Source organism: Accipiter gentilis, chromosome 5 (genome assembly GCF_929443795.1).
Source record: "Accipiter gentilis chromosome 5, bAccGen1.1, whole genome shotgun sequence".
Lineage (NCBI taxonomy): Eukaryota > Metazoa > Chordata > Aves > Accipitriformes > Accipitridae > Astur > Astur gentilis.
Window position 1 is genome coordinate 40,392,882 of NC_064884.1, and position 26,001 is coordinate 40,418,882.

General features: G+C 42.7%; 1 protein-coding gene across 1 annotated transcript; it reads right to left on the minus strand.

Annotated features, from left to right (window-relative positions):
• Positions 1-175: 175 nt before the first annotated feature.
• On the minus strand, positions 176-23,390 carry PLA2G4C (phospholipase A2 group IVC). Its single transcript, XM_049801627.1, has 15 exons — positions 23,165-23,390; positions 20,903-20,943; positions 19,775-19,891; positions 18,444-18,586; positions 15,985-16,183; positions 15,595-15,712; positions 13,956-14,096; positions 12,858-12,911; positions 9,099-9,164; positions 8,379-8,501; positions 8,130-8,258; positions 7,903-7,965; positions 6,228-6,323; positions 5,092-5,246; positions 176-947 (listed from the first exon to the last, which is right to left on the minus strand). Exons 2-15 carry the CDS (start codon positions 20,912-20,914, stop codon positions 603-605), a joined length of 1,761 nt encoding a protein of 586 aa, XP_049657584.1. The 5' UTR covers positions 20,915-20,943; positions 23,165-23,390; the 3' UTR covers positions 176-602.
• Positions 23,391-26,001: the final 2,611 nt, after the last annotated feature.

Below are 26,001 nucleotides of genomic sequence, written 5' to 3' on the forward strand. Positions count from 1 at the left end.
CAAGCCGCTTTATCTCATTCAGAATCTTCCCACTGTTGTTGGATACATTCAATCCTGCTTTCTCAAGGAGATCTTTGATGTCTCCCTCAGGGAAGGACAAGGAAAAGGTGGGAAATCGTTTTCTGTATTCTTCTATTTTACCTAGAAAAAAAGTAGACAAAATATGTAAGTAAATGCCAAACAGAAAACTACAAGATCATTCAAGAAAAGCATGGACATAAGGAAAACATTAATCCCTGGAGATCTGCAAGTTTCACATACAAGACCTATATCACATTAAGATCCTGCTGTAGCCAGTGAAGAGAGAGGAGGAGATCAGTCAGAGTCTGGAAGTGCCTCTTTCATCACCTGCTTCATCAGTTGTCTGAGAGAGGGGGATAAATCTCACTCTGGACGTGCCTGTTCTTCATCAATAACTATAAAGGGAAGCAGTGGTAAATATCCCAGACTTGGCTACTCTGGCTTCTAAATGTAATGCCTCCCCAACTCCTCTTTAGCAGAATGACCACAGTTTAATTGCACTGATTTACAGAACAAACCAAGAAAAGTGTAAAATCCTTATAGTTCAGGACATACAGTGCCTATCTGAGAGGGTGAGTATATTAATGCCCATGCAAGCTTCTATCCATTATACAGAGAGGCTGCCCTGTTCCTTTTCTTCTGTGTCCATTTGTGGCAGCAGCACTGAGTAAAGAAGGAGTCTGAAATGCATGGCACTGGGGGTGGAGAATATGAAGTGCAAATATACAGAGATGAAGTTGCATAGAGTACGTCTTACCAGAACAATTTGCGTTATTGAAGAGTGGAAAGTGCATGACTGTAGGGCATGACTTGTCTCCTCGGAAGATATAGCATTCAGAAGGGTTTTTCTCATCCATTTCCTGATCCTCTATCTTGGGAAATGCGATACCATTTTTCTGGCAGTATGTAGCTGTTTTCTTGATAGTCTGAGACACAGAGAAATTGTACTCATTTTTTAGTTTGTTTGCTTGTTTCTGAACTTCTAGAATAAATCAATCTTATGTCCAGTAATAAAATCAATTGCTACAGAATAATGGTGGTTAGTTTCTTAGATTTTACTTAATTGTAACGTATAATATATTTAAAAGTCTAAGTTTTCCTCAAGCATTCTCTGAGGAACAGACTGAGTCCAGAATACAAATGAAATTCAAGCACTCACTTCTGGGGTCACTTCTAGCAAGAATCTTTGTTTAACAAATTACAGCTACACCCACAAAGGCAATGTGGCTGACGCTGAAAGATGTCAAAATTAAAGGGATTTGGCATCTATAAAACAGTCTGAAGACATCACCAGGTCCACACACTTTCAAAACAGATTTTACTTTCCAAAGCTACCCCTCCTGTTGCTCTACCACTCTGACAAAATTCAACACTTGCTGTGTGTCACTTATGTGGATCTGACCATCAAAGGGAGACAATAACCCACCTGATTCAAGACACACATTAACTTTAATGTTGGCTTGATTTCACATGAAAGCATTGATTGGGGTAGGTGTGTTGGGAGCTTGCACAAACTGAGTTTTTCTGTGGTGTCCCTGAGAAATATTACTCCCAACTGTTTAGGAGTTGAGGAGAAGGAACAACCTTTGAGTCCTTTCCACTCTCTGAATGGGTTCGCAATATTCTGCTCTAGATGGCACAAAGGTGGTGAACAATAGCCACTTTATGTAAGCTCCCCAGAATAAAAGGCATCTTATGCAATTCATTCCAACAACCCCTCCACAGAGAATGCACTTCACAACTAAAGATCGGGCCTTAGGCACTAAGAACACTACTGGACTCTCCCATAGACAGGCACTTACTGACACCTTGGTATTTCTGTCACAACACCAAATTGTCTCGGGTGTTAAACTCCACAGTTTTATCACTTTTCCTTAACCACTATTGGGAAAAGGTGGAGTTGTAGCTAAAGACATGATGACTTTTGTAGTCACAAAAGACAATCAAACTTCTCACAGCATCTTCCTGGAATGATACCAAATAGTAATAACATTTTGAAAGCCTAACAAGTTCTTTTTTAACTCAAGCCCCCCAGATTCATCCCCTGGGCTTATATGTTTAAAGAGAAGCAATTACAGAAACAGTATTGTACATTTATACTTGTTTGTAATGAAATTTGTTTATAAAAGGAGAAAGGAAATTGAGTATATTAGGAAGAAAAAGACTACGCAAAGGGAAACTGAGCAAAACTCTTACAGATACTGATACCAGAGCTATTCAAAGGCAAAAGATCTGTTTTGCTGTAAATACTGTCAAAAAGTATTCTGCATTTGATAGGGCCTTCTCTTATCTCTAATAAGGGTTTCTGCTCTTCTTCCTTGGAGAACTACATTTTCCAAAGCCCTTTTCCTTCATTCTTGTTGAGGTGTGAGTTGGTAAGGACCAGATCCTTCCCATGAGCTCCATTTAATCTCAGGCCTTGGTCTTCAACCCCTACATGAGCTATGTCCTAGGTGCACTGGTTTCGTGCTCAGCCACAGTGTGCTGGTTTTGGCTCGGATAGAGTTAATTTTCTTCATAGTAGCTAGTATGAGGCTATGGTTTGGATTTGTGTTGGAAACAGTGTTGATAATTCAGAGATGTTTTTGTTATTGCTGAGCAGTGCTTACACTGGGTCAAGGCCTTTTCTGCTTCTCACACCACCCCACCAGTGAGGAGGCTGGGGGTGCAAGTAGTTGGGAGGGGACACAGCTGGGACAGCTGACCCCAACTGACCCAAGGGATATTCCATACCATATGACGTCATGGTCGGTATATAAAGCTGGGGGAAGAGGAAGGAAGGGTGGGACATTCGGAGTTCTAGTGTTTGTCTTCCCAAGTAACCGTTATGCATGATGGAGCCCTGCTTTCCTGGAGATGGCTGAACACCTGCTTGCCCATGGGAAGTAGGGAATAAATTCCTTGTTTGCTTTGCTTGCACAGGGCTTTTGCTTTACCTATTAAGCTGGCTTTACCTCAACCCATGAGTTTTTTCACTGTTACTCTTCCAATTCTCTCCCCTATCCCACTGCAGGGGAGCGAACAAGCGGCTGTGTAGTACTTAGTTGCCAGCTGGGGTTAATCTATGATACACAGTCATGCCTGTGCCTTAGCCTTCTTGATCTGGGCCCTGTCCCAAAGGCCGACTTTCCAGCTTGAACTTGGAATAGTGTCATCACTACGGACATGCCCAGTGATCACTGGACTGGTTACCCTCAGCAGACCTGATCCTTGCTGCCACCAACCCTGCTCCATATTGACTTCCCGAATTGACCTTGGACCTGCCTCATCGCAGCAAACTTACTTGATGATTCCAACCCTTGTCTGAACCTGACTGCCACCTCCAAGCATGCCCTGTTTGACTCACTTGGACCGTGTGAAACTGAGCATTGGCTGGCAAGGCCCTGCCCTGCCTGCTCTGTTATCACGCCTGGCTCCCTTTCCCTCAGGAGCAGCTGGCCTTGCCAGTTAGCTCAAGCCTTCCTGAGTTCTGTGCCAAGCACCGTGGGGCCTGGATGACACCTGTGCAGGACCTTGCCACTATGACTCCTCTTGAGGGATGATCCTGGCCCTGGGATCTGATATCCTTGTGCTGACAACCACCTACCCATTCCCAGGCACCTGAGCAATGTCCTTCCTCAAGCCTGCCAACCCTCCAAGGCTTGCCAGGGACAGCTCAGAGGACCCCCTGCCCCCCTTTCTTCACTCTCAGTCCAGCCTGGACCCTGGCCTGAACACTCTTACCCAACACCAAATCTCTCGTGCCGTGTTCCCTTCCCAGTTAGTAGTCCCTGCCCTGGCTCTGTGTCCCCTGAAACAGCTCACTGACAACTACAGTGACGAAATCACTCTACAGCAAGGGCCTTCTGAACCCAGACCTCCCAAGCATGAGGAAACACTTTACTGGGATGGAAGGCTACTGCCAGGGTCCTGAATGAACTAATAGGCCTTAATGGTCCTGGGGCCTCCACTTGTACCCTTCCCATTGGTTCAGGGTCCTCAGTGGTGTTGTACAAGTAGCAGTGTTCAGCTCAGGCACAGATGTGCCTGTCCATGGACTCCACTGATCCACACTCTGACCCATGGACTGACTTCCCAGCTTGACCCTGGACCCGCCTTTTCACCATGGCCTTGCATGATAATCTGGACTCCCGATTGACCCTGTCTGCCATCCTCAGACCTGCCCTGATTGTCTCTCCCAGGCGCTGCAGGGCTGGACCCTGCCTGGTGAGGCCCCTGCCCTGCTTGTCATGTTATTGAGCCTGGCTCCCTGTGCCTTAGGGATGAGCTGGCTCTTGCTCCTCCCTGACAATCTTATCTGTAGTCAAATGGAAATGGGCACTTGAAGAGATCAGTTAATCTGTTTTCAAATCCTACTGTAAGAAGCCCAAAGGAGCCAGAGACTCCAGATGCAGCTGCCTCCACTCTCCCTAAAGTGACCACTCTGAAAATACCCAGAAAAGCAGTAATCTGAGATATACCAGCACATTTTAAATTCTTATGAGGCACTTAACTTCATCAACTTGGAATTTCTTTTGGAAGTTGATTCAAATCAAACACTATGTTTGGAAGGAACTACAGCAAAGAAGGGTGATAGTTTTCTATAGTGTCCTTCCCCCACCTAAGTCCCCAACAATATGGAAGAATTTAATGTCAACACCTTGTTTCCTCATCCCGGTCAGCAGGATGAGGTTCTCTTTGATGAATGTTATCAACTGCCCTTAAGGAAGGAGTAATATCACTTACAGGCAGAAAAATTCTAGTCATCCCTAAGGCAAAAGGGAGGATAAGAAATTTGTGAGCTTTCCCCCCAATGTACCCTTGATAGCCTCACAGCTTGATAACCTTTGTAGGTTACCATACAACACCGGTGAGCAAGACAGACAAAATGGCTCATGTTCTAAAAGTATCTGTTTCTGCCAACCGCCTAGAAAAGAAGCCCAAACAATGTGATGATCAGCGTACCAACCTGTCAGAATCTGTTCAGACACTTCTTTGAAAATTGCTTTGACAATGATTGTAATGCATTTCTGCAGTCCCCAACCCAATGCCCCCAAAAGAGGGTCTCCAAAGCCATAGCAACATATGTACCTCAAAAGGATCTCCAGAGCTGAAATCAAAGGAAATTATCAGATCTGCTCGCCGCTTTGCTCGAAGGACCAAAGGATAGGCAGAATTTATTGCCAGGCCAGCATCAATCAAAGAGATGAGTTTGGTTTTGACCAGGTAAGAGGACTGAAAGTTAGCTAGTCAAATGAAAAAAAGCAATGAGATCTCATAAAGACATATATGAATAAATATATACGTGACCAGCCCCAAAAGAGTACATTGGTCTTCACTGATGATGCACCCCAAAAATGTACTGAAATCTACCTCTCCTTGCCTCTCCTGCCCAACCAGATGTCCAGCTGTGTTCTGACAAGAGGAATCCACATTCCTCTGGACCTACATCTCTCTCTGGCTAAGGTCAGTGGCAGACCAGAATTCCTGATGGGCTTTTTGGAGGTCAAGAAACCACACCCCTAGGACTATGCACCCATATTTTTAAGATTAGAAGATCTTTGAGAGGAGAATGAATGCATGAGCCAGCTAGATATCATGACACCTAACTGCAGTTGTCTAAATGCAGGTTTCCACTTATGCACTAGGTGCCAAAGCTTCCGTTATTGTAAGTGAACATCCAGCTGGTGCAGGCAATGGAATCTAGAGACCAATGTTACTGCTCACGCATCAGGAGCATAACTCAATTTCATAAACTTAGCTGTCTAGTTCCAACTCCTTAGTTTACTTCTTGTGCCCTCCAGGTTCTCCTCCAAATGGGCACAGGGGTCCTATAGGTCTTCCAACTTAATGCTGTTGTCCCTTGTACACAGGGCAGTTTGTGGGACATTAGATGCCCGTATTCATGTGACAGAAGTGAGCTTATATACCTGCAATGATGTTGCAGATCTGGATTCCCATAGTGTGAAATAATTCTGTTTATGACTAGTTTATTTGCTGCCTATAATGGGATGATGTTAAGAGAGGGTGGATCCTGGAAAGGAAAGCTATCTAATTCACCATTTTAAGATGGTAAATGACAAAGACAGTTTTCTTGGTTTAACATCACACAAACACAGCATAAAAGCTCTGCTAAACCCCATGCATCCCATAGATCTAGCTGGATAGCATAGCCACTCTGTATTTTCTGAATATAAACAAACCATGATTTCATTGGATTTTCTTACGGCAGTTGTAAAGGAAGTTATTCGTCGTTCCCCATTTCCAGGTCAATGCACATTGGATTGTTTTCAACACCATCTTACTGACACCCCACACTGAGCCTGGGAAGAGAAAATAAATTCAGAACATAATTGAATCTAGAGAACTTCACTTTTCAACTGGTGCAACAAAATCTGGGGAGATGTGTGGTGTTAGAAGAACATATGTGCAGATAGTGTATAGACAGCCTGAGGGCCAAGGCCTGAGCGCTTCAGAAGAGGAAGAACTATGCTTTGCACTAGTTCAAATAATTAACATTAAGCAATGGAATCTTAGTACAGCTGAAACAGATTTGAATAAGCCACTCAAGGCACAAACTATACAGGCCTTGGGCCCTACACCAGCTGGCACATTCACTGTGCTTGAGGCTCACAGGCTCTGGAGTGGACTGGTTACGCCAGTGCTGTACAAGAGTGAGGCCTGATCTTTTCTGGGCCTCTTACAGCATTCTTGTGGTCCAGAGGGATTGCTATTCCTTTTCATCTTCTTTCCAGCTGAAAGTACCCTGAATAAAGTGAGAGCCATGCTACAGCCCAGTAGAATGACCTGTATGAGGTGGGGGAATATTAGCGGAGAGCCAGGAGGGCATCAAGAGATCATGTGAGAGAACGTGAGATGATCAGCCCAGAAAGAGTTTGGAGAACTGTATTGCGCAGACACAGACGATCCAGGCCTTACCTATGAACACGCTCCTTGCAACAGGCATTGGAGAGAAAAAAGACCCGTCTGCAATGTCCGGATTTAATCTCAGAGTACTAGTCAGTTCACTCCAGAAAGAACTGACCAAAACCTGCCCATATACTGTGGCTGATGGAACTAGCAGAGCCCTGGATTTAAACAGATAATGTACCAGCTAAACAGTGCAAATGTATTTGAGGAATTTCAGTGTGAAATTTTACTCTGCAACTTATTTGTGTCTTGCTTAGGCCTCTTCCTGCTCTCTTTGATGCAAATCCAAACAATCCTCATTTCACCCACAACCGAGTCTATTCAATATTGCAGATATAAGCTAAATGAGTCCAGTTTGTTGTAAACAAGCTTCAGTTTAGGTAAAAGGGCAGAAATGCTGATCAGCTGCCAAAAAAAACCCACAACCCCACAGGAAGAATGGAGTTGACTGTTAAGGAAAACCCAGTTTTGCTTTAGGATGTCTTGGTTCATGACTTTTTATTTCAAAATTTCTCTAGTGATCAAAGTTCCAAATGATGCTTGAGATCAGGGCACCCTAGGGGTCCAACAGCTATCTACTCAGTAATCCACTACCTGCAGCTGCCAAGATCCTATACTTCATCAGTTTGGCATGTCTAAGAGGTCTTGCTGACAACACAAGTTCAGTCAGGAGTAAAGATAGGTGAGAAATGGTGACTGTTCAGGATTAGGCCTCTTATTCTATTTACTTAGGTAGGCAGATTCTAAATGATTTCATGAGACCTGAAAGCTTTGTGAATACTGGAAACTAGTCCCTGGATGAGAATATCACTGGCAGGTATTCTGCAACATGTTTTTCACCAGATCTTCCTACAGTGGCTGCACCCAAGATTTACACTGGAATTCAAGTTCACAAAACTCCAAAGCTGGAATTTTTCAAAGCACATACAATACAAAGAGTAATGAAAGATACTAAAAAAGAGATAAACTTGCCTAGGAGGATTTCACTGTGTGGTGGTAACGCTCCTTCTAGAGTACCTTCTTCTCCAAGAAACACTGAGGAAGGTCAAGTGGAAAAAAAGCACAAAAACCAGTCATGTTAAAGAAACAGATACATGGCAACGTACAGGGCAACTTTTTACTAAAAATGCAGGTGGGTATTTCTACCTGGGATGGAGAGAGCATCATCTTTATCATAAGCATTAATGTACAATACTTGCCTCCAAATTCCTTTTCTATCTCTTTGGCCAGTTCAGCACAGCTTTGCATTCTTTCCTTCTTGTTTTTCATTGCCCAAGTATTACACATTTCAATGCACAGCTGGTAGGATGCACTTTTTTCCTTGTCTTCTTAGAAAGAGAGAAAAGAAGAAAATGAAAATATGAGAATGCACAACAAAGGAATCGCCATTTGTAAAACCAGATTACTGAGAACACAAGTGCTTGGAAATCTTAGCATCATTCACTTGCCTGACCATATATTCAACAATTTCTTGAAGACCTCTGTAGGATCGTTCCCACTTACAGCACACAACTGAAGGTCTAGTAGAAGAAGAGAAGCCTCATAAACAGTGAAGTTACCTACACTGCTCCCTAAGAAAGATAAGATTAAAGTTACATCTTACCGAATTTATCTTACCAAACATCTGATTAGCCCATAACTGACACATGAATTAGTGAAGATGTAGTCCCTGCATTCAATGGAATCTGTAGAAAGACTAACCTCATTCCTCTTATGCTAAAGAAGTTTAAGCTGGTGAGAGGAACCATGTGCCAAAGCGAGCATTTCTCTCTGTTGACAGTAAAAACACCTAACCCTAAGATTTCACATCTGGCCAGCTGCACAACCATACCATGATTCACAGGGCCTTTGTGTTCATCTTGGAAGAAAAGTTCCATGAAATAAAATAGCAGGAGGAAGAGCACAAATATAGTTTGGAGTAAATGGGAATTTTCTAATATGCCTCAAATACTTCATTCCCATTTTGAATTTTTAAATACATACATACATACATACATACATACAGGAATAAGAAATGTAATGGTGATTTGAGTGAAGCCTGGTGTGCTTTCTTCCAGTATTACCAAGAATACTGTGGGAATGCATTTCATATTTTTCTGGGGCAAGCAGAAAAGAATGCTAAATTTAAAAAAATAATTAAAAAAACCCTAAGAAACACAATAACCCACCAAGTATGTGTGAGAACATATCTTCATTTGAGTAAACTCTTCTTTGTGGGAACAGGGCAAGACTGTCTAGGAAGAAATGAAAGGATAATTAAAATAAGAATACCCTTTGCAATAAAATAGTCATTGTCTGCCAGTGAAAGACATCAGGAAAGCTAGCCATGCACCTAAACATAGATGTACAGTGCTATTTCAGATTCCTTGGAGGAACTCACCTGCCTTGTCGCTGACACTCCAGAAGAGTACTAATCTCCTGCTGGTTCTGTTCATTACTCACAGCTCTGCGTTTGATGCCTCAGATACCTGATAGCATCTCAGTCACCTCTATTATTCCCCCAACTCCCTCCTACCTCAGAGTTTAAGATATCATCTCTGATGCTTCCACATCACAAAGAATCTGATGTGAAGATCAGTCCACATTCACTGACATGATATTTACACTTTCCCCTGTGGTACTGGCAGAGGTTTACCCAACCAAAATTGGACTTCTACAGTCCACGCTCATGCTGCCATAGATTTATACTCAATGGAGAGGCATGTCTAGACAAAGTTTCATCACATCTTTATGCAGGTACCTAAATGTATCTGTGAAGAGCACCTGTGAAGTTCTTCTTTCTCACTCACAACGACACCTTAAGGTGAGTAACTCAAATGTTTGTAACATTGATGTAAATGTCTAAAATGATGTGCAAGAAGCAGTGTTTTATTTTGGTAATTTTCAGAGAAATTCAGCTGAGGTTGGAAGGGACGTCTGGACATCACCTAGTCCACCTCCTCTGATCAAAGCAGGGTCAGATACAGCAAGTTGCTCAGGTCCATATCCAGCTGGGTTTTCAAATTGTTCCAAGAATGCAGACTCCACAGTCTCTTTGGGAAACCTGTTCCAGTGTTCAACCATCCTCACTGTAAAAATGGTTTTTCTTATGTTTAAATTGAATTTCTTGTATTTGAATTTATGTTCATTGCCTCTTGTGTTTCAGTAGATATTACTGAGAAGAGTCTGATTCCATCTTCTTTGAATCTCACATCAGGTATTTATACAAATTGACAGGATCCCTCTGAGCCTTCTCTTCTGCAGCTCTATCAGTCTCTCCTCGTATGAAAGATGCTCCAGTCCCTGAATCATCTTTGTGGCCCCTTCCTGGACTCCCTCGAGTATGTCCACATCTTTCTCGTCCTGGGGAACCCAGAACCAGGCACAGTACTCCAGGTGTGGCATCACCAATGCTGAGTAAAAGGGAAGGATCACTTCCCTTGAACTGCTGGTGGTGCTCTTCCTAACACAGCCCAGGATACCATTAGCCTTCTTTGCCACAAAGGAACACTGCCAGCTTGCATTCAACTTGGTGTTCACCAGGACACCCAGGTCTTGACTGAAAAGCTGCTTTCCAGCTAGCTGGTCCCTAGCCTGTCCTGGTGCCTGGGGTTATTCTTCTCGATGTGCAGGACTTTGCATTTCCCTTTGTTGAACTTCATGAGGTTCCTGTTGGTCCATTTCTCCAACCTGTCAAGACTCCCCTGGATTACCAACCAGTCCTCCCAGTTCCGTATTACCTGCAAACTTGCTGAGGGTGCACTTTGTCCCATCATCTGAGTCATTAATGATGAGGATAAAAGCATCAGACCTAGAATTCAGTCCTGTAATACACCACTAGTGCCTGGCCTCCAACTGAACTTCATGTCACTGAACACAATTCTCTGGGCCCACAAGTTCAGGTGGTTTTTAATCCACCGCACTGTCCACTTAGTTAGACCATAATTCCTCAGTTTGTGCATGAGGATGTGATGGGAGACAGTGTCAAAAATCTTACTAAGAGGACAGTAAACAGCATCTGCTGCTCTCTATTCATCTAGCAAGACATCTCACCATAGAAGGCTTTCATGTGGGCTAAGCATGATTTGCCCTTCATAAATCCATGCTGACTAGTCCTCGCTCACTTCTTATCCTTAATGTGTTTGGAAAGGTCCCCCAGGAGGATTTGCTCAATCACCTTCCCAGGGACTGAGGTGTGGCTGGCTGACCTGAGACTTCCCAGAGATTCTCCTTCCTCCTCTTTCTGAAGACAGGAATGGCAACTTTCTTCCAGTCATGAGAAACCTGCCTCTATTGCCATGACCTTTTAAAAACAATTGAGAGTGGCCTTGCAATGACATCAGCCAGCTCCACCAGCAATTACGGGCATAGCCCATCAGGTCCCATGAACTTGCATATGTCCAATTTGTTTGCATGCTCCTTGATCTGATGCAATTTGTTTACATGTTCCCAAGGATAAGAAAATTCCTTGCTCCAGACTTCCCCACTAGTGTCAGGGACCAGGGGTTCCTGAAGGCCAGTTGAAACAGTAAAGAGTGAGGCAAAGGTGGCAGTGAGTACCTCAGCCTTTCCCATGCCCCTTGTCCTCAGGACTCCTGCTCCATTCAGCAGCAGGACCACATTTTACCTAGTCTTCCTTTTGCTGCTCATGTACCTATGGAAACCCTTCTTGTTGCCCTTCACATCCCTCACCAAATGTAGTCATGCTTGACACTTCAGGTCTCACTTGACAGTATCCTTGGTGCCCACGTGGAGGAGCAGTGAGGGGTGATAACCTGAGGGCCACACAAGCAACAGCTATCTTTCCACAAGGTCTCCCACATCCAAGCCCCCCATAAGCAGCAAGCCTCCCTAGACAAGAAACCAGATCTGCAGATGGGGGCTGTCTGTCCACTGCAGCATGGAGCCTCTCACTGCTGTAATTCATCACTTCCTTCTATTGGTGGTCAGGCTCCTCTGGGTCTCATGCTTCTTTTGACAGAGCTCTCAGTCCCTCATGCTTGCAGTCTCTCACCTTTCCTGAGCTTACTAAATGTATTCCATAGTTGGAAATCTTCAGGTGGAGCAGGAGCCTTCCTCCTGGTGTCAGAAGTCACCAGCTTCCAGTTTTTGCCATCGTGACAGTGTCCACTTCTCTCTGATATGCACAGAGCACTTCTCCTTTGATACAGTTGGAATTTTGGCTCTTCAAGCTGCACAGTCTTGGATAAGATCTGGACATTCTCTGCCTTATCATCTCAGATGCTGTGAAGTCTGCTGACCTCCTCCAACAGAACCTTTACTTTGAGACACAGATCCTCAACAAGGACAATTCTGCAAGCTCCAAGACCACCTTCTGCTTCCCCAGCCTCAGCAAGAGGCCACAGGCACTCCCTGCAGCCTGAGACCTGCAGAGCTGCAGCCTTCTTTTGTAGCTCCATTTGGATGGAGGCCTCTGACATTACAGGGAACATTACTCCAACAGCTGCTGGAGACCATACCCTGTAATGTGGAACCATAATTGCTGAGGGTGTGGATGCTGTCCTCAGCAGAGCTGCTGGCCCCCTTCTGTGTGAGCTGCTGTGCAGACTGCTGCATCTGTAGCCTGCCACTGTTAGTTGTGTTCTCGGAAGAGTTCACATGGGGAAATATACACTAGGCTGAATGATTCTCATGTTTTATCTTAACCCTGTTCTTTGAACTGATGAGTATTTCAATCTTCCACCACAGAATCTTATTTCATTCTTGCCACTCTCCATAAATGTATTTCAAACCACCACCAGCAAACTTTCTTGGCATTCTGCTGAATGCGGGAAGAAGGGTGATTAGAGTACCAGTGGAGCTTCTGTAAGGCATAGCTGTATATCTGTTTGGAACTAGAGGACTGCAGGGATTACTTGAGGGTAATGTGAAGTATGTGCTCAATTTCAGCAGGTACAATGACTGATTTGACAGAAAAAAGGTAGTACCTCGTATAAACTTTAGAATTTCTTCTATGCTTCCAAGTGCACTCCCCCATAAGCCTGAAACAAAAAAGAAAATGTGCTTGAAGTGATTGCTTTATAACAGTCTCACTAAGAATTCAATCCAAGTTTGCCTTTCAGTAGTACACTTAACTCTCAAAATCTGTAAGACAGATGTCTAAATCAAAAGTCCTTGCCTAGTCTTCCCTTACTGTCTGCTGAAAGGATTATACACCTCCTGAGATTATTTACTCCCTCTTCCTCCTACAGGGTCTATATATTTTTGTGGACCAGCTTTTTAAAATACTTAAGGCCTGAGTCCCCTGGAAAACATCAGGTACTCTCACACATCAGAACTCTTGGTCAAGCACTTCCCTGGGCCAGGCTCACACATGAGCCTGAAGGCATAAGTAGTCTTCATGGATGTGTTGTGTTTATTTATTTATTTTTTCCCTTCTGAGCGAATTAAACAGTAAGAGCTAGAGTGCTTTTTTTTTTTTTTCTCTCCTGTTTCCACATCCCCACCCCCACCACGATGCCAAGGGTGTGCTTTGAGGATACTGGGGCATGAAGTCATTAAATGCAAGATGTGTTTAAGGATACCAGATAAATTTAGTTGTGTCACAGACAAGTGAGATGAGATTTGCAGCTATACCGCTTAGGTAGGGAATGGAAGAATTTTGGACCTGGACTGACACAGAGTGAAGCAAATCAGCAAAATAGGAGCTACCAGTCCTCACAGTAGTATGTATCTAATCTAATTTGGGAAGCATCTCTCCCTGTAAAGTGAACATGCTGGGATTACAGAATATTTAGAAATCCAGGCTGGGACGAAATATAATTATATTAACTTCAGTAATCTACAGTGTATGTCTCTAACTAACCATAACAACCACAGAAAATTGGTCAATGTAGACAGTGGGGTGTAGACAAGCATTCAGATGTTCCAGTTTGAACGTTCAAAGTGAGAAAAACTGCTCTCCAGAATTCATACACTATTATGCATGCATTCATGCAATAATAGATGTATTCCTGTTACTTACAGAAAGATACAGAATAGCTAACCATGTCTTTTTTCTACAAAGCAGAATTAGGAATATTCACCTTGCATGTAACAAATGTGTTTCTTCTTCCCCCTTTTCTTCAGTTTACCATTCTCAAATTCACTTCCAAAGTGTTTGGTACTCACAAAAGCACCCAAGGCAGTATATCCAACCTCATGTGGCGTGAATTCAAACCAGGTCCCTGAGAAAAATCAAACAGCTTTGTCACTCAATATTTGGAAGCATAGATGACCTCACTGTCCCAAGGTGGCATTTTGGCTGTTTTTCTCTTCTTTTCTAAAATCCCCTGATATTAGCTGACAAGCATGAATCGGCATGTGGGGAACAAACTAAGTCGTAAGCATGCTACCACCTGCTCTTTGATACGCTCTTGGTATCCTTCCCACCCTGTCCTCCAGCTGCCACGCCAGAAAGGTCTTGGTTTCCCACAGATCATGTGTCATATTGTACAGCTCTATGCAGACCTCTCAGATGTGTTCGATATCTCAAGGGCCTCCAGATGCTTATGCATAGGTGACAAAGTAATCCTATTCACACAACCTAAACCTGCCCTAAAATTCTTCAGAGTCAACAAAGAGGAAGAGACTGGGCTTGATTCAAGTACCCACAGATATGTAACTCAGAACCCATGGTACCTAGGGACCTGTGGTGAACTGAGTCATCTGCATGAGGCCAACAGTTATGACGCAGGACTGAATTAACACTCATAGTCTTTTAGAAAAGTAGATGAAGTAGGCAGAGTACGGTAAGGCATCTCAAATGAAATCACAAGCCTCTGTGTGGACAACTAAATGAAGTCTGTCTGTTCCAGAGAGACATCGATTATTTTAACAGGTATGGAAAATAAAATTTGGTAGCAATGGTGAAACTTTTTGTTGGTTGTGACTATTATCCTGCACCCACCAGCCTAAAGTAGAAAGCCACCTACTCTCCAGTTCATAATCCCTTCCTTGATCACATTTCCTTTCCAAAATGAAGTTCCCAGTTCTCACTCAGGCCTTCCAGGATTATCACAATTCCAGGCCAGTTTGTGCTCTATAAATCAAGTCCCATCACCTTAAATCAAAGCCTACAGTTGCTAAGTGGAAGGAGATGATCTGCCCTCTGTGCACGGAGGGATAGGGGAGACAGTCAGAGTTTTAAATTGCAGTGAGGGAAAAGTCAGTTTAGTGGGACAGGGTAAAAGTAGTTGTTTGAAAGTAAACTTCTCCATGTGAAGGCCTTCTCCCTAACTACTGAAAAAGGATATAGTTGCCTAGTTCAATTTTAGAAGCACTGTGTTATTTTGGAGCTCCACATAGGGCTGGCAGATATTATAGAGCATTTACAAGAGATCTGCAACCCTGCTGAATACTCAGGTGGAGGCCAGGACATCGATGATGGCACTAAATGCCTAAGTTCAGGCTTCTACATTTTGAAGATCTGTTTGATTGACATTTTATTTAATCTGTTCAGCCCATTCTATTGTAGGGATGCCTCACCTTATCCTAACACAAAGGCCGCTGTTAGGGAATGTGATTCAGCCTCTAGAAGTGCTTGTTTTTCTCCATTATCTATAAACAAAGACATAGGCTGACAAACTGTGATTGGATGTCAGCACAGTTAATGCCTGGCATTAAATTAAAGGAACCTAATGCAAGGTATTTAAGATACAGTTAGACTAGGAACACTTATTTTACCTGGAAAGTTTCCACCTTCTTCATTCAGTTTTTCCTTATCCACTGCTGCATAAATCGGGTAAGGGTTTATTCCAGTCTCTGAGGCCTCCCTGTGGTCAGCCAGCTCATTCTCATCAAACTGGAAGATAAGTGCGTGCTTCTGAAGGAACATAAAATGCCCCTCCCCTCTGTTATAGCACCGAGGACACCCCCACTTAGGAGACTGGATTAACCAAGGAGTTGGATTAACCGCTTCTACCTTTCCATATCTAGAGATAAGATGCCATGCGCTGAAATATTGCTTTGATTTATACAAGTCCTCAAAAAACCCCACCCACCAAGGTCAAATTTAGTTGCAATTACTCTGAGATCTTCAAAACACTCCCAAGGTGTTTGCAGTTAGCTTCTTACCTGCTGCAGTATTTGGTATACAAGACAGGAGGCCCAGAAGTCTGTGAGTGAGTAATGTTCATCTTTTGATGACTCCTCTAAGGATTTTATTGCCTTTCTGATATGCCAGGAGAAATTACTGAGGTTTTTGCACAGTTCCTTTTCCAAGTACATCAAGTTTTCTGACCATTTTCCATCTCCATACAGGAGGGACATGCACCTTTTAAAAAGAAAGAAAAGTCCTATCTCTAGCAAGACACTTTGCATCATAGAAAAGTGTCATTATTCCTTGATCACTTACTTCCCAGCTGCATACTGATAATGTCATTTAATTAGTTAGATGACCTGAAGCTGGATTTCAGCTGGCTACATGCCATATATTAAGGGTAAATCGCTGCAGGAACAGGTTTTGCAGAAAGCTTTAGTGGGAAAGATGTCAAAGCTGCCAAGACACAGATAATCCATCAAAGAACTTGGAACAAACTTAAACATGTAGAATCATGTCATCATTTTGCACTAGAGACTTGTGACATTTTTTTTGTCTGTTACTAGGACCAATAAAGCTGGTACACTTGCAGATGACATCATCCCCTACTAAACTTGCAGCTCTCAGTTCATGCTAACTACCTGCAGAGTTGTAAAGGCTCACTCTGTTGCAAGACCAACTCCACAGCCTAGTTCAGGTATAAATTAAGGTGTACAACATTACCTTCTCCACCTAGAGCAGCACGCGTCTTGACTCTGTGCAGGGAAGGAGATGTTCTGGATTACTGCAGACAGCATATATGGAACCTAACCACAGACAGTGACAGTTGAGGTGGCCTAAAGCGTTCAAGACTTCCACCCCCATTTGACAGACAATAACATAAGGTCTGTGGAACACCTGTGTCCTCTTGAACTGGCTACTGAAAACCAGACGGGATTTCTTCCTAGGGCATCTGAACTGTCACTGGAAGTCTGCCTTTAGAGAACATAAACCTATCCCCTTAAGTAAAATGGAAGGAGAGGTGTGTATGTCACATACAGATACACGTACTGACATATCTAAATTTAGGAGTGCTAGATGCAGAGTTCTATCCTTGCAGGGCAGATGTCTGTATGTGGCCTATAAGCTAGACTCCCTTCACAATCACTTCATTGTAACGAACCATCCTGGCATGTCATTCACTTGCTGCACATGGGCCTTAAGGTAAAATGGCTCATGTTCCTGAATGTCATTTCTTTTCATTGCATAGAAGACTAAAAAAGTAAATGAGGTATAAATGTTCAAGACCATAATCGTGCATATCTAATGCCATTTAACCTGCCACAAGGATGAGTGACATCACCACAGATTTGGTAGAGTTGATGCAGTACATGCAGGAGACCCAGTGCTCTTCCAAACTGGTAGGGGGCCAGCAAAGTAAGTACTTGAAATGGCTCTAGGTATTTACATTTAGGCACCTGACTCATTCCCATACACTTGAGAGATGTAGCTTAGTGGCATGGGCCTCTCAAATATACCACAGCCTCTATTTAAAGAAGCCCTTGTGCTTCTGAGTAGGATGCTATGTAGAAGTTTTCAACGCTTTCCTGGCTGCTCCTCATGGCCTGTGACCAGGGGGAATTGTCTCCTCCAGAAGGTAAGACTTAATGACCAAGTGAGCTCTTTATTTGTGTCGTGGTTTAACCCCAGCCAGCAACAAAGTACCACGCAGCTGCTCACTCACTTCCCCCATCCAGTGGGATGGGAGAGGAAATTGGGAAAAAAAGTAAAACTCCTGGGTTGAGATAAGAACGGTTTAATAGAACAGAAGAGAAGAAACTAATAATGATTATGATAACACTAATAAAATGACAACAGTAGTAATAAAAGGATTGGAATGTACAAATGATGCACAGGGCAATAGCTCACCACCCGCCGACCGACACCCTGCCAGTCCCCGAGCGGCGATTCCCCACCCCACCCCCCCCCACTTCCCAGTTCCTAAACTAGATGGGACATCACATGGTATGGAATACACCATTGGCCAGTTTGGGTCAGGTGCCCTGGTTGTGTCCTGTGCCAACTTCTTGTGCCCTGGCTGGCCATGAGAAGCTGAAAAATCCTTGACTATAGTCTAAACAATACTGAGCAACAACTGAAAACATCAGTGTTATCAACATTCTTCGCATGCTGAACTCAAAACATAGCACTGTACCAGCTACTAGGAAGACAGTTAGCTCTATCCCAGCTGAAACCAGGACAATTTGAATCACCATTGAGAGACACTAATTTCTTCTTCTCTGGGGATCGAAGGTCAGTCTTGCTGGACTGTAGTTAACGTCACGAATATTCCCTGTGCCTCCCACCATTATACAGGCAAATATCTCACCCACCACTTGGTTCATCTGTTGTGAGTCCAACACAGAGTTCTGAACAGTGATGAAAGTGTCAAATTGCTATTGAATCTATGGACCAGGAAAAACATTCATGATCAGACCAGAAAACAGGCACCTACCAAGTGGATCCCGACACCCCACACAGATACATGACAGCATCCAAGAAATTCTGTTTCTTCAGCTCAACCAAGGTTCCTAGCAGGGCTATCATGGCACGCAGGCCCCCGCCTGATCCCAGAACAACGATATTAGGCACATTATTCTGGGGAGTGGAAGACAGAAAACACATTTCTTTTAGAGCAAAGGCTTAGCAAACACACAGGGATAAAGGCTATTGTAATTCTCAGCTGGCCTGCTTCCTTGCTTTAGGACACATTCCATAATCTGCCTCTTTCCCCCTATTTCTCTTTTTCCTTTACATCACAGTCACAGAATGGGTTCTTCTTTGTATTGCGCTATCACTTGTCTTCCTGGTACTGAAATTTGTTGTGGCTATGTTTCTGTGCTTTAGCTTCAAAATATAAATAAACCTTGAACAGTACTCATTGTGTTTCTCTAGATGTCACCTCTATTCCCTTTTTGTCACCAAGGTAGAACTATTACAGCCAACCATGGAAATTCCTCAAGAAACATGTTGTACTGGATCTGGCTGGAACAGAGTCAACTTTCTTCACAGCAGCCCATATGGTGCTGTGGTTTGGATTTGTGGCTAAAAAGGTATTGATAACACACCAATGTTCTGACTGTTGCTGAACAGTATTTTCTCCCTGTCCCATGGGAGAGGGGAGTGAGCAAGCAGCTGTGTGGGTCTTTGGCTGTTGGCCAGAGTCAACCCACCATGCATGGCATGAAGATAAAATGAGCATGAAGTCAAACAAAGATGTGTGCAGAGTTATACTCTATGCCTGTGTTCAGAACATATGAAAACCCATAGGGGCCAGTGTTCCTGTATCATTGTATGTGATGGTATGCATCTGAGGATGAAAGGTTTCAAAGGTAGAGATGAAAGTTTGCACAAGAATGCACAGAGTGATTAGAGAGATATGTGTTTGTACACGCTTACTAGGATACAAACACATTCAGGTGGTTAACTGTCTGTGTCTGTTCCACATGGCATATTTATATATACACATATCTGTAGATTTATAAAAATATGCATGTATGTAATTTTATGTAAGGGCAAGTAGATTAACTAATTAATTAGCTGATAGATATGAGAATTGCAGCTGGGAATTCCACTGAAAATTCTGTGACCTGCTCCCTTTTCTCTCCTTGGAAATTCCCAGCCTGAATCCTTTTCCCAGCAGTGGACAGAAAGCCTGCACTGGAAAACTTGTGATGACAGATGATGCTTCCTAGGGACTGGACCTCACCTCAGGTGGCACTCTGTGTGCCATTCACATCACTGGACTGTTATCCTTCTTTCCTTAATAGGACTGTCAGTGCTTACCTGGTCACAATGAATCCCAAGATTTTTCAGACACATCAGTACTTTTTCTCTTCTCTTCTGAGTGGCTTTTATCTCACCTTCTGAGAGACTGTCAGACAGACGGACTTCACTGTCATCCTGGCATACAAAGGGAAAGGGCATACATTCAGGGTAAGAACAATTCTCACTGCAAGAAAATCAATACATGGGATCCATACAGATGACCCAGCTTTTTACAGACTAGCCAATGTTCACTCTGGGTCAATACCTAACAGCATCGTAAAGAAGATCAGGGAGCCCATCTTTGTATTACACTTTAAATACAGGATGAAAGAGGCAGTATTTATGAACCTCATAAAGAAAGTGAAGAAGAAGGAACACAAACAAAAATTTCAGTTCTTCCAGATTAAAAAAGCCCTCAAAACTCCGGACCGAACAAAATAGTCCATTTTCTAAAAGGAAATGTTGTTTTGCTTGTTAGCATTTTTTCACAATAGTAACTGTAAATCTGAAATATTTTTTCTTGTTGAAGTGATTTATTAAATTCAGTGAAATACACCAGTTGATATCCTTGAGCCAATGGTGTATTTTTCAGTTAAAAACAAATGTCTAACTTGATCTAATGTTCACACAGCCTGAGGAATACAGCTTTCCTAGGTTTGTATTGTAGATCAGGTATATGCCTGTGGCAGCATTCATCTCATTTATCATTCAACTTCAGCCTGAAATCTGCAGTCCCCTGAGCATCCTTAAGCATCAGTGGAAAGCAAGAAGTACTTCTGGAGTACCACTCCTAAACCATATTTCAGACAACCCAGAGGTACCTGTTTAACTCCACTATGAAATGTATTCACAACTAGCTCATATGTAGAAATCTATAACGCAGATGTTTAAGGTCAGGTAAGATGAATCCTACCCGTGTTCTGATTCATGTCCTAGAGGATCCTCTTTCGCTATCATCTAGAGAGGAAGTCTCAAAAAATGGAAATTAGTCCTTACAAATACTTTGTAGAGAAATATTAGTATGAAGTGCATAGAACATCCATTTTAAAAAACGATCATGACACAAGTGTCATAGAATGTGGACAATGAAGCAGTCAGAAGAGGGATTAGGAAATAGAGGGGAAACCCAGGGCAGAAAGAGCATACCTTGGTAGCCATTGAGATGTCTGCCTGTGCTTTCTGGAGACCTAGTGAAAAGGCAATGCACAGCAATTTCTTAGCTCAGAGTATCTTTCAAACTGCAAAGGAGCTGAATTTATTTTCCTACTACACTCTTCCAGGGTCAGCCAAAAAAACCTAACAAGAAAGTGTTTAAAAGGTCTGAGTAATTAACATATTGCTTCATGTTAGTCATCACCTAGGATTAATGATTCACAGTCTGAGGACTTTGGCTGCTCCACTTTGTCAGTATTGCCAATATTGCCGCAATTTCCATAGAATGCTAGCATATGAGACATTTGATGCCAAAAGAATTAATAAATGTTGTGTATATCCAAAGGTAACCAAATGACCATCATTAGCTTAAACAGTTACACTACCATTGGCTGTTACTGCTTACTTGACTCAGTCTGATTTGATAACATATATAAAAAAGCTGTTTCAGGTTTCCAGCATCCTGCTTCTCAAGGGGCGAATGGAAGCTTCCTGATACAGGTCGAATATCCCTTTGGCCTAACACCCAGCCATTAACAACCTAACCTCAAGAATCAGATAAAGAGTAGTCTTATGGGTGTGTGCTTGTGTATATAAAACAAACAGCAATATTCTAGCTCCCTGGTAGTGCTGAATGCTAAGTGCAATATTCATTATGTGCCTGCCCAGTCCATAATGTCTCCAACAGAATTTAAAAGGCCACTACTGCTATCCAATAGAGGTTTAGTCCCAGTGTGGCCATGTTTCAATATTCATTTTCTTCTTCGTATCATGACTCATTTTCTGAACTGCAAGTATGGGCCCTCCTTAACAACAAACCTCCTGTGCCAACCAGTATATATCATAGTCTACTGATCACAGACAACTGCTGGGATGGCAGCAGTGTGAAACAACATCCACCTAATTTCTCCTCCCACCATTAGAGATGAGCTTAGGACACAGGTTAACTGCTTCCCAGTTTTACAGTCTAAAGCACTAGACACTTAGGCAGGTGTCTCCTGGTTTATGCCCACAGTCTCAGAAAATGCCTATGCAGACTGCATCCTGAGTGGCCAGCACAGTGCTCAGCATAGTCAATAACTATCATAAGTGGAAAAGAACAGATGCATAATTCAGATAAAGTGAGTTTTCCTTTGCAAGATCTTAAATAAAAACATGCTTGTATCTCTCCTTTGATTATGTAAGGAACATAAATATCACAATAAATCTATGTGAACAAAATAATTTTCTTGGGGTCAGGCACTTAATGAAAAAGTAAGCAAAATGGAGATATAGGAAGGACAATTAGATAACAGAGTCAATGGTTATGTGAATTTGTGCCTTCTTGGTGTGTACTAAAACTTGTCCCTAAGAGGAAGTCTACTTCATCTTTACTATTCCTTCAATCTTTGCCAAGTTTTAAATGTTGTGATACAAACTTTAAACATTGTGGCACCTGTTACCTCATATGAATCAGACTCAGGTAACTGTTTGGCTGAGGTGGGGGCAAAATATCAGAATCATCCTCCTTTTCATCAGCTCCCAGTGCACAGATCTTTCGAATAATCTCACTCCCTGAGACTGTGTGGGTATACTCCCTCTCTAGGTTTTGCAAAGCCAGAGGTATAAGGTTAGTTTCTAATCATTGAAGTTGTTGGCTCTTTCTATGACTAAGAGATTCAAAGCTCATGCCTCTGCATCCTTAGCTCACTTTTCAGCATCTTGAACTCACTGCTCAGCACCTTTTAGAAAAATACCTGTGTCCGTTAATGTCTTTGGGAGACGACCAGTGAGGGGTCCCTTGCGTTCCTTTGGTTTATGTTTGGAAGTTCCCTACCACTTCTGAAATTCTGTTCACAGCATCCCCCAGTCAAGACAACTTTCAATGATCCATTTCCTGTCCCACCACAGTGTTTTCCATCCCCTATTCTCTTGCATTTTAGCTGTTCTTCTACAGCCTTCTCCATGACCTGTGTATTTACAGAATCCCACTTCTGAAATCAGTTCATGTCATGGTCACAACCTGTGAGGGTTACCTGACCTGTGGGGATGTAAAGTTTGTGAACATCAGTTCATAGGATTCCGTAATACACAAGGACATGGAAGCTTTGTTTCCATTAATTACTTTATTACAAATTACTACTAGTAAAGCAAGTATATATTGTAAGTTACTACAAAATTACCGCTAGTAAAGCAAGTATAAACTTATGATCATTTACATATAAGCACACCTATATATATACATATTGTTTAAGGTGTTACTGGTATGGCACTCACCAAACAACTCCCAGGAGTAGAGCCAATCAATGACAGAAAAGTCTCACTTCAAAAATGACCTGTGACACAGAGACCAGAGTCAGCCAGGCATCCAAGATGAGGGTCTGGTCTGTCTGGAAGGTCTCATGCAGAGAAGCTCACATTAGGTAGGTAGTGAGTTACTTTTATATCTTTGGTCTAGATACATAAATGGGACACCAGTTCCTGGAACAGCTGTTGCCGACTTCTGCTTTCCTAGAAGGTCAGTCTGTTATTACGGTTTCCTGGTTCTGTGCTTATCTCGGGCTCTGAGCTGTGCATATCAAGGGTGTCCTTGCCTCCCAGCCAAGCAGATACCCTTCTCTGTCAGTGTTTTTCCATTATCACTGGGTTGCCTTTATGGCTGCTCCATCACTGTCAGTCCTAAGGAAAGAAGGCTCAAGAGGACCTTATTGCTTTCTACAAGTACCTAACAGAGGAGTATGAAGAGAGTAGAACCAAGTCTTTTGATAAAACCAGGATAACATACAGTAATGTAAGTTACTGCTTCAAGAATATTGCCTGAAGTGCCAATTGCTTTGTTTGAGGGCACTGCTCCTCTGTTCGTCTGCACTGTTATATTGGTTTTGACTGGGATAGAGTCAATTTTCTTCATAATGGCTCATTTGGTGCTCTGTTTTGGATTTGTGACCAAAACAGTGTTGATAACACAGTGATGTTTTAGTTATTGCTGAGCAGTGCTTACACAGCATCAAGGCCTTCTCTGCTTCTCACACTGCCCTGCCAGCAATTAGGCTGGGGATGCACAAGGAGCTGTGAGGGGACAGGGCCAGGACAGCTGACCCCAGCTGACCAAAGAGATATTCCAGACCATATGACATCTTGTTCAGCAATAAAAGTTGGGGGAAAGAAGAAGGAAGTTGGGGATGTTTGGAGTTACAGTGTTTGTCTTCCCAAGTAACCGTTATGTGTGATGAAGCCCTGCTTTCCTGGAAATGGCTAAACACCTGCCTGCCAATGGGCAGTAGTGAATGAATTCTTTATTTTGCTTTACTTGCATGGGAAGCTTTTGCTTTACCTATTAAACTGTCTTTATCTCAACCCATGAGTTTTCTCAGTTTTACCTTCCAATTCTCTCCTCCATTCTTCTGAGCCGGGGAAGCGAATGAGCAGCTGTGTGGTGCTTAGCTGCTTATTCACGTTAGCTGTCTAGATGCTATTTTTAACTTGGTTTTCCATTTGCAGAGAGCTAAATAGCTGCCACTTAAGGAAGCACTTACATGGAGAAGAGAACAGTTTACTCTCTAATCCTTAACAGTACAGGTCGGATGGGTTTGAGCCATTCTGGACTAGAAAGTGTGGCCTGTTTCCATGTGAGGATCACAAAGAAACCATAGGTTTTCTTCTTGTTTAGTTTTGTTGGGTTTGGGAGTTTGGGGGTTTTGTGTTTGGGTTTTTTTGTTTTGTTTTTTTGGTTGTTTGGTTTTTTTTTTTTTTTTTCAGTTCAAAACAAAATGGCTAATTTAAGATATTCCAAAGTGTTTTCTCAGCAAAGTAGGCTACTCAGGCATGATTTTCCCTTGAGTGATCCATGCTGGCTGTTCCCAATCGCTTTCTTGTCATTTCTGTGCCTGGATAGGGCTTCCAGGAAGATTTTCTCCATAGTCTTGCTGAAGAATGAATGAGGTAGTTTCCTGTATTCTGCTTCTTACCCATCTGGAACATGGGTGCAATTTTTTTCTTTTTCCAGTCATTTGGGAATTCTGCTCATTGCCGCTGTCCTTCAAAGATGATATTATCCTTGCAAAGACATCACTTAGCACCCTTGAAAAGAGGGATGAGGGTACTGTGGTATTCTTACAAGCCTATTTTTCTTCGCGATAGTGAGGTCATTGGACTTTGCTGCTGTCACCTTCCCCCAAGACAGGCTGTTGTCCCTGGCTAGTAGTGTAAAAGTGTTGAGTGTAAACAAAGCATGACTGCATAGAACCATTGCTCTTCCCTAGCTGAGTGGTTCAGGAAATCCCTAATACTCCTGGGGGAAAGAAACTAACATTCACAAACTTGTGCCATGGCCATGTACTTTGCCTGTCTAGACTACAAAACTAAGAAAGAGTAAGGGAGGATGATGATGTGCGGTCATGATTCCCCCTGACATTCCTCCCTATAGCCTTCCATTTACTGCTCTTCCTTTTCTCTTCTCCACTTCTCCTTACCTTCTGTTTCCTGCTCGATCTCATGGGAGGTCAAATCCTTCTGCTTGTTCTATGGTAGCATGTCTTTATAGGAAGGGTTTGTTAGTCAGGTAATCACCACATTCAGTGAGGTTCCATGTAGCTGTCTGGACGTAGAGAACAGGCACATCCTCTTTTATCTGTCTTGTGTGGAGTTTTTCTGTTCCTGCAAGAACAGCTTATGCTAACCATGATGACCTGAACCACTCCTCAAGAAGCCTGAAGGAGAATTCATAGAGCTACATGTACCACCACAGATTTCCATAGTATACAGAAAATAGATAACATGAGGCATTTTCTATGGAGGTAAATCACACACTGAGACATCTACTTTGATTAGTGCCTATAGGATATCTTTGTATGCCCGTTCAGTCAGTCAAGAAACTGAGTCCTATATTGTGACTCTGTTGCTTATAAATAGGATCTAGATAGGTACAGCAAGTTTCATTTTCCTAACAAAGACATCTATTGCCAGTTTAGACACATTATGACATCTGGGACATTTGAACAGCTTTGGTGGATAAGACACAGGACCTATACGAGATGCTTACCATTCTGGAATGGCAAATAAGTGACAAAAAAAAGGAAGTTAGATGTGTTTTCTCTCCTTAATATTCTACTCTC

Excerpts from the sequence above, each read along its gene's own strand:
- PLA2G4C (XM_049801627.1), bottom strand. Across the intron at positions 16,184-18,443 it reads GGGGTGTCGGGATCCACTTG|GTGCATGTCCCTCCTGTATG; the intron begins GTAGGTGCCTGT and ends TCTTTTTAAAAG. Across the intron at positions 7,966-8,129 it reads GATAGAAAAGGAATTTGGAG|TGTTTCTTGGAGAAGAAGGT; the intron begins GCAAGTATTGTA and ends GACCTTCCTCAG.